This window comes from Marmota marmota, unplaced genomic scaffold (genome assembly GCF_001458135.2).
Source record: "Marmota marmota marmota unplaced genomic scaffold, marMar, whole genome shotgun sequence".
Lineage (NCBI taxonomy): Eukaryota > Metazoa > Chordata > Mammalia > Rodentia > Sciuridae > Marmota > Marmota marmota.
Genome location: NW_025999872.1, coordinates 1010749 through 1019833, shown reverse-complemented (window position 1 = coordinate 1019833; position 9085 = coordinate 1010749). Strand labels below are relative to the sequence as shown.

Genomic DNA, 9085 nt, shown 5'->3' with positions numbered 1-9085 from the left:
TGCTGAGTTTTGGGGAGGTCACATGGAGAAAATGGGACTAATGGGAATAGGGACTTGACCAGGGGGATTAGGGAGAGAATGAGTTGCCAGTTTAAGCGCCAAAGCTCAGGCTGGAGGGAGGAGAGAAAGGGACAGTTGTCTGGAGTCACCATGCAGGTGCAATCTGAAGACTAGAGAGGAAGAAAAGGGAATCCTGTGGGGAGATGGACAGGGGGCCACCTGGACATCTCAGGGTCCCCTCATTTTAAAACTTCCTGAGGACAGAAGGAAGGAAACAGATAAGGAACCTTGGGAGACCAAGGAGAAGGGGAGCCTTTTGAGCAACTAGCAGTGTCACAGGTAATGAAGAGTTTTGGGAAGGGAAGTGACCACTGGATTTGTGGGTGAGGCTGTCATGGTGACTAGGGAAAAAAGCAGTTTTAGGGGGCAGAAGTCAGGCCGCTTGATTGCATGGGGGCAGTGAGGCTGCCAGGAGGAGGGAGGAGGCTGAAGGAGGGCCGTTGGGGTCAGCAAGTGAGTGTCACTCTGTGCTGCTGCCAACAGCCTGAGGAAGAGGGGCAGGAACCTGGAGGCCCACCGAGAGGACTTAAAGGAAAGGAGATGACTCAGGAATAGAACTTAGAAACCCAAACAGAAATAAGACCAGTGACTTCCAAGTCCCCAAATGCCAGAAGCGGGGGAGAGGCAGCTGGGGCTCTGGGCACCTACTGTCTGGGAAACTCTTGGAACCACAGGCAGCTTCCCCCACCCCTCCTGGAGGCTCTGGTGTATACTGGTGGGGGAGGAGAGTCCCAGGATCCTCCCTTGGGGAAAGCAAGGGGTCAGATGTTCCCCTTTTCCCAGCTACTCCTGTAAGGGACTGTGGCCCCAGCTCAAGAAGAAGCCATGACCCACACCAAAACCCGGTACTCACTCTATTACATGCCTCCTTCCCCCCAGGTCTAAGCAAAGTTCTTTTTTCTGGAACTTAGTTTCTGTAGTGGGTTGAATGATGGAATCTAAAAAGGTATGTCCATGTCTTAACCCCGAGCCCTCCAGAACCTGTGAATATGGCCTCACTTAGAAAGGGGGTCTTGAAAATGTAATTAAGGATGTCTGGACGAGATCAACCCGGATTACTGGGTGGACTGTGAAGCCATTGGCAAGTGGCCTTATAAGAGACAGAGAGGAGGGGTGATGTGCAGCTGAGGTAGAGGAATGCCTGGGGTCACTAGAAGCTGAAGAGGCAAGGAAGGTACTTCCCCCTAGAGCCTTCTGGGGAGCCCAGCCCCGCAAATACCATAGTTTTGGGCTTCTGGCATCCACGAATGTAGGAGGGTACACTTCTGTGCTTTAAACCATCAAGTCTGTGGAAACTTGTTATGACAACCTGAGGAAACTAATTCAGTTCCCCATTCTGTGAAGTCACTAGGAGTCCTGAGAGTCTCCAAACTGAACTTCATTCAGCAAGAAGGGGAATTCTAGATTCGACCAAAAGGTATGTTTTTTAACTCACCACTGCCTCCTTCCACGTCAAGGATAAATCCTTTCATGGGGGTGGGGGCAGCCAAACTTGTCACCTCCTGCCCCTTAGAGGGGGTGTAAGAAGGGAACCTCCTGCCCAGCATCCCTTTCTCCTTTGCCCAAAGCTAAGCCACTCCATCCCCAGTTACAGGCAGGTCCAAAAGGCCAAAGCTGACCCAGACCATATCACTAAAAGCAAGGAGCTTTTTTAAAATCAGGGAGCCTGCCTTTCCCAATTCCTCCCACAAACATCATCCCTTCAGACCCAGTGCCTCCCTTCCTCTTCTCCTTTATTCTTGGGGGTCAAGATGGATACCTCTGAAACACGAAGGAATGGAAGGCACTCTCCCACCCTCCTTCCTCCTTCCAATGACACAGCTGGAGGGGGGAGGGGAGGTCAGCAGGGTTCATAAAGGCCAGATGTTAAAAGAGCAGTGCCCACCACACGCCCACCCACCCCACCCCCATCCTGACCCCCAGGGAAAGAAAAATGAAAGGAGACAGCTTTGAAAACACATACAATTTTGTGGTCCAAAACACTTTTTCTCAAGAATCTGCTCTATGCAAACAATAACAACTTTTTACAAAGCATTTTCACAGAAAAGGAGACAAGTCCTTCCCCAGTGTTGTATGTGGGAATTATTCCCCCTTCACCCTGGTTTTGGGGGAAGAGGGAGCACTATTCACCAGCGCAATATGGGCAGAAGGGTTCCACAACTGCCCCTCACCTCAGCCAGGAATCACCCTGAGACCTGGCCTCCTCTGACCTCACCTGGAAAGGTGGAGGAAAGCGTTCATTCCGTCCCTTTACGACTCCAGGGAACCCTCTGGGCTGGGGCGTGGCCCAGGCCTATCTCTCCCCTCCGCCTGGAAAACAGAACCTCTGACCTCAAACCTAATCCCCTGGCCCTGCCCCCTTCGGATCCATCAGATCCCTGACAACTCCCGAAATGCCTGAGGCTAGAGGAGGAAGAAAATACCTCAGCCCAGGTCCCATCCAAACCCAAACTTTCCCCTTTTGAACCCCAGGAGACCCCAGGGGTTAGGCCAAGAGCTCTTTCATTTAGCACTCTGTAAAAAACTGCTTGTTTTGTCTCCAACCTTTAGGGGGCTGTTTGGGTGTTCAAAGAACGGAATCAGGCCAGCCCTCTACTTCAACCCCCCTCCCATCCATGAATTTGTGGAGTGGACCTCGAAAGGCAACTTGTTTGGTCTGACTTTATTGATTTCTTCCACCTTCCATTACTTTCCCTGGGACAGTCCCCAGCCCCTTCCCCAGGCAAACTCCTCAATGGGGCGGGGTCCCTCAGCACTGCCCCTCTTCCTATGAAGAGCAACTTGGGGAGAAGGCCAATTTACCAAGGTGGGGGGTGCTCTTTCACCATCAGTTTATGAACAAAAAGCAAAGAGAAATCTGAAGAAACTCCAAAACTGGACAAAAGGGAAAGGCTGGTGGCTAATATTGAAGATTTCACCAATTAAGGGGTCACTCCAACTTAGGGGACCCTAGGAAGAAAACCGGAAGGAGGTGATTTGCCCCCCTTTCCCTATCACAGATCTGGTGGTGCTAAGAAGGCTTGGGAAGGCCGGTAGGGAGTGAAGGGTTAAAGGCCTGGGCTATGGGGATGGGGATGCCCCCGGGGCGCTGCCAATCACCTTCCCACCCCTACCACAGCCCCCACACCCCCAGGCTAGCCCTCCAACGCAGAAACAACCGGTTTGTCCATCACCAAGGTCTCCCCCACCACCCCCCTTTTTTTCCCCAGTCCAGAGCCAGCCTCCTTCTCTCCCCCCTGGGGTGTGAAGGCCCGGCCCCAGAGACCGAGGTGGAGGAGGGATTGGAATCTGTGTCATTCAGCCTTAAGGGGTCAAGCCTTCTCCTGACTCCAGCCCTCGGTTCCTCGGCAAAGATGAGTTGGAGGGAACCTCACCCCGACCTCTTAGGTGCTTAAAGCTCACTGTCATTTGAGGTCTCTCTGCCCACAGCCCAAAACACCTAAAGGAAGGGAACAGGCAAATGTGGGAAATGAGGCGGTCTCCTCAAGCCCGCGGTTTGGCAGTAGCCCCAATTTCCCAAACTTGGCAGAACAAATCCCACGCTTAGAGTTCTTCCAGGTTGACCCCCCAGAATTTGAGGCTAGGGGGCTCAGGAACGGCGGGTCCCCCTATCTGCCACCTCCATAAGGGGTGGGCAGGCGGGGGCTTAGCGTCTCCTTGTAGGCGAAGCGAAGATGCAGGCCCTAAGTCTCCGTCCTCCCCCACCACCAGGGCCGGAGGGCAGGGAAAGGCGTCCAGAAGGCTGAAGGTGCTGTTGGTGGGGAGTGTCGGTGCAGGGCGGCGGGGCTGCGCGCTCCGCTGGGGCGGAGGTGGCCGCCGGCGTTTCTTGGCTGCTCCCCGGGCCGCCCCTTTCGCTGGCGGCCGCTCGGGACCCCGGCGCAAACTCGGAGTGTCCAGGGCGAAGCCCTTCGCATAACACCAAAGTTTCGACCGGCGGATCAGACGATCGAAATGTTCCTGGCGGAGATCGCCCGGCGCGGCCGGAGCTGCGCTGGCCGTCGAGGAACTAACGGCTGATGCCTCGGGGGCCGCCAGCGGGAGGTTTCCATCCACTGCAGCCTCCTGGCCTTGCAGGGATGGCTCGGGAGCCGCCCCGGGACATGCGGGCTCGGTGGAGAGGCCCGCAGGTGGCGGCGGAGGCCGGGAGCCAGGATCCTGAGGCGGGCAGGCGGCTGGATCAGGCTGGGACTCGAGACCCTGGTCTGGCCCAGGCGGAGCCGAGGCGGAGCTGGTCGAAGATTCCCGAGGACGCCGGGGCTCCGGGCAGCGGCCCGGAGGTGCGTCGGAGCGAGCGCCGAAGTGCGGGAAGCTGCCTCCTCCCTCTTCCTCCTCTCCGCCGCCCGGGCACACCACGACACCGGCATCCTCGCCCGCAGGGTATTTTGGATCGCTGAACTGCCCGGCCTGTGCCCCGAGGTACTTCAGACCATCCGGGGCCCAGCCGCCGGTGCACAGGGAGGCTCGAGGGCCCCGCAGCACCGGGGCCCGTGGCGCCAGCTCCCCAGGCCCCAGGCCCAGAGAGGACGCCCGGGGTTTGGCAAGGGCGCAGAAGGCAAGGGCACGCAAGCACAGCGGAGAGAACTCCTGTGTCCCCCGACGCGGCTTCCGGGGTGTAGGGGAGCAGGGCGACCCTCGCGGGGACGCCGGCACTGCCAGGCGGGGAGGGGGACACAGAGTCTCCATGGAGCAGCCTGAGGGGGTGCCCACTGAGGGGGCCCTGGTCCCAGTGGCGGGATGCCCTGGCTGCCCGAAGAGCCCACGGGCGAGGGGAACATCGCCCCCCCTCGACGGGGAGGTCTGTGCTCACGGGCGCCCGGAGCCCGCTACCCCGGCCCGCGGCGCTCTGGCTCCCTCCTCGATCTCGTCACGCGGCCCTCCCGGCGGCCGGACTCCTGGGTCCCTGCGAGTCCCGGCGCGGTCAGCCGCCCTTCCAGCCGCAGCGTTCTCTGCGCAGCCCGGGCGAGAGCCCTCCCAAGTCGCCCGAANCGCTAGGCTTCTTTCTTCCCCGCTGGCTCCCGGAGACCGCGTTATAGAGAACTGCCCCCTCGCTGCCCCAATACCAGCGCCGGGGCCGCGAGCCCGCCGCTGATTGGGTAGCACTGTCCGTGACGTTAGCCTCGACCCCACCCCTCCGGCGGCACCGCCCCCGTCCCCATTCCGCACACAGACACACACACGTGGACCCGGCGCGGCGGCGGCAGGGAGGGAAAGAGGGAGCGTGCGCGGGTGGGATCGCGAGGGGCCAGATGCGCTGCTGCACGTGGCCCAGTGGAGTCCTGGCATTTAGTCATCGCAAAGCAACTCGGTTTTTTCCCTTAGCAGTCATACTTTTCGCATCTGCAAAATGGGAGCGTTCATATCTGCCTTCTTGGGACTGATGGAGAGCTATGTGAATCAACAGATATGAAGCTCACATACAGTGTTAAGGGAAGAGATAAATGAGGCGATGGTGGTTTATAAACTGATCAGCAAGAATTCCTATAGGCAGAGAATTTCCAGCCGCAAGGACAGTGCCTGGCACACAGTGGACTCAAAAAGTGTTCGTTGAGGCCAGACGTCGTAGTGCACTCTGTTATCGCAGCTACTGGGGAGGCTGAGGGAGGCAAGAGGATCCCAAGTTCGAGGCCAATCTTGGTAAATTGGCGAGACTGTCTCAAAACATTAAAATAGCAGTGGGTGTAGCTCAGTGGTAAAGCAACACTGAGTTCAGTCACAATACTGGAAAAAATGTTTGTAGAATGAATTCAGTATGCATAAGCAAGATGCATAAAGGAAAAAATTAATTGTGGGGTGTTATTACACTCGTGGAAGATGATAAATAGGTTTTCTCAGTACCTGTTTCCATTTCTCTAATGCAGTATCTTAAGTATACCCCACCTCTTAACAGAATTACAAAGGGCTTGCTCTGTAGCCACCCCTAAAGTCATACTTTGAGTCCTGAATTGCCAAAATGAATTGAAGAGGTGGCTGAAGGGACACACAGACCCTCACTCTCAGCTCCCTCAAAGAGTGTAAAACAAGGAAAAAGTGAATTCCCACTAAATACTTTGATCATTCAGCACACAAACCTCAGCACATTCCATCCTTTTACCCTTCTTTAGTGTCTGCACAGCTTACTATTATAGGAAAGTCTGTGAATGTGTTTGTTCCTTGGTGTGTCTCTCCCATTAGTCTGGAACTGAGCTGATGCCCTGGCTGCCCAGAAGAGCCCACATGTGAGGGAAACACTTTGTCTTGATCACTCTATATCCCCACTGCCTAGATCTGTGCGCAGATGTAAGAGGAACTCAATGAATATTCGTGAATGAATAAATGAGTGAATGGAATCTCTCTCTCTTGATAAAAATCAGGTTGTTTGCATATGGCTGTTCCCATCTGCAGAAAAGAGAAATTGGTGTGTGATGGGTTGGAGGTAGAGGGTGGGAGGATGCTGGGGGAAGGGGGGACTTAAGGAGAAATATCCCATTCTGGAGCCAGGACAAGGAAGAGTTTCTGTCAAATGATGCATCCTGGCCTTCCCAGCAGTGACCATGGGGGCATAATTTTCCTACATGACATCAAATAACATCTGAGAAGAAAGGGATAAGATGGGTCTAATTCCCCCACCTCCCTTTGTCAGGATCTAGAGGTGAAAGGGAGGCCAGGGTTAGAGGGATGAGGCGGTGTGGTGTTTTATTGTTCAAAACAGTCATCCTCTAAGTCCTCTGCAGAAGACATCTCCAGGGCAGCTGTCATGAGGGAAATCCATGGGTCCTGCCAGGTCACTTGGCTAAATTTGATCTAGTCTCCAGGATTCCTGACTACCTCAAGAACCATGACCCAAACACACACACACACACACACACACACACACACACACCACTACTTGAGGAAAGTTCTGGAAGGAAAGATGATGATATTCACAGCTTGGGGGGGGGGGAGCAGAGCAGAGACAGACAGCAGTGCCAGATTTCTTTTGCTTGTGGGGCAAAGGGCACCTGCTTTGATCCAGCTCTTCTCTATTCTCTGGCTGAGATGCCAGAAGAAGCTTGGGCCCATATAGGCCCCTGGACTCCAGAGCCCCCCTGTCCCCAGGAGTCTTTCATATTTGCATTCCCGCACCTAGCACAATGTTGACACAGGCAAGAACACCCAAGAAAATCTTCTGTATGAATAAATAGTGAATATTACATAACAGTGAAGATCTTCCTTCTCCCACTCCAAAAGCTTCCAGCTCCCCAAATCTGAAGTTAGCAGCTTTGGCTTTTAACAAGGGACCAGTGCTATTGAGAGTCCTTCCATAGAGGATGAATCCCCTCCGCTTCTACTTTCCCTTCGTCCCCTTCCTTTAACCAGGCACCCCAGCATACAGTCCAAGATTACTGAAGCAGTAGTCAGAGTGAGTTTCTCTAGCTGCAATGGCCTGGGGTCATCAAGCCACCTTTTGCAGAAGCCTTGAACTGGGGACCAGCTGTGTACTACTGGGCAGATCATGTAGACACTCTGAATTGCAGCATCCCTCCCAGGGAAAGGGACAATTGCGGCTTCCTCACAATGTTGTTAGAAGGACTGAAACACGAAGTGAGTGGTCACCATTACCCAGGCGGTCCAGCTCACCCGATGCAATTCCCACTGCCTACAGTAGAGGACACTCTACCCCGTTCTCGGCCTATGAGATGAGGAGGGCTACCACCTTCTCACACTCACCAAAAAAATGACAGACACAGCTTTTTGCTGGGTCCCCTATGAAACCTCCAGAATAGGGGCAGAAAGGGACCCTGGGAACCTGGATGCCAGCCCTTCCCCTTCTTTGGTCCATCTAGGCAATAATGATGGTGTTCAAGGATTTGGAAGCAGAGGACCTGCCTAACTGCACTTTTCCCATAGAAGGCACCTCAGGGAACTGCTGCAGATGTCAGTTCTATAATAATAACATTTGCGGCACTTTCTGCATGCCAGTCTCTGTTCTAAAACCTCTGATATTTAACCCCCATACTAATCCTATAAGATGCTGTTTTTTAAATGGACATACCATACTTAACCCACTGTCCAATTCAGCAATTTTAAGTAGATTTAGACTTATGCAACCATCTTAATAACTCACCTTTAGAACTTTTCTTATGAGATTCCTCATCTCCATTTGCAGTCAACTTGTGTTCCCAATCCCACCCCCTGAGACTAATCTACTTTCTGTCTGTATAGAGATCCCTTTTCTGCACATTTCATATAAATGAAATCATGCAATATGTAGTCTTTTGCACTTCTTTCACACAAGCATAACATTTTTGAGGTTTATTTGTGTTCTAATATGGATTAATAGTTTGTTTCTTTTTATTGCTCAATAATATCATATTGTATGGATATACCACAATTTTTTTTTCTAAAGAGAGAGAGAGAGATAATTTTTAATATTTATTTATTTTTAGTTATCGGCAGACATAACATCTTTGTTTGTATGTGGTGCTGAGGATCGAACCTGGGCCGCACGCATGCCAATCGAGCAAGCTACCACTTGAGCCACATCCCCAGCCCCACCACAACTTGTTTATTCAGTCACACTTGAATTGTTTTCACTTTTGGTTATTATGAATAATGCTATTATGAACATTTTTTGGGGTGGGTAGTGGGGATTGAATTCAGGGACACTTGGCCACTGAGCCACATCCCCGGCCCTCTTTCGTATTTTATTTAGAGACAGGGTCTCACTGAGTTGCTTAGCACTTCCAGTTGCTGAGGCTGGCTTTGAACTTGTGATCCTCCTGTCTCAGCCTATTGAGCTGCTAGGATTACAGGTGTGCGCCACTGTGCCTGGCTACTATTATGAATTTTGCAATACCATTCTTTGTGTGGGGCTGGGAGTGTAGCTCAGTGGTAAAGTAGTTGCCTAGCCTGTCTGAAGGCCTGGGTTAAATCCCCAGTACCACAAAAATGCCCGAAAACACCAAGTCTTTGCAGGGACATAGGGGATATTTTTGTGTGCTCGTTTTTATTTTCAGTACTGGGGATTGAACCCAGGGGTATTTTACCACCGAGCTACATCCCCATC

General features: G+C 53.0%; 1 protein-coding gene across 1 annotated transcript; it reads right to left on the bottom strand.

Moving 5' to 3' along the window:
- Positions 1-2707: 2707 nt before the first annotated feature.
- On the bottom strand, positions 2708-5048 carry Epop (elongin BC and polycomb repressive complex 2 associated protein). The gene has a single exon (XM_015506688.2). It carries the CDS (start codon positions 4741-4743, stop codon positions 3604-3606), a length of 1140 nt encoding a protein of 379 aa, XP_015362174.1. The 5' UTR covers positions 4744-5048; the 3' UTR covers positions 2708-3603.
- Between the last annotated feature and the right edge of the window lie 4037 nt (positions 5049-9085).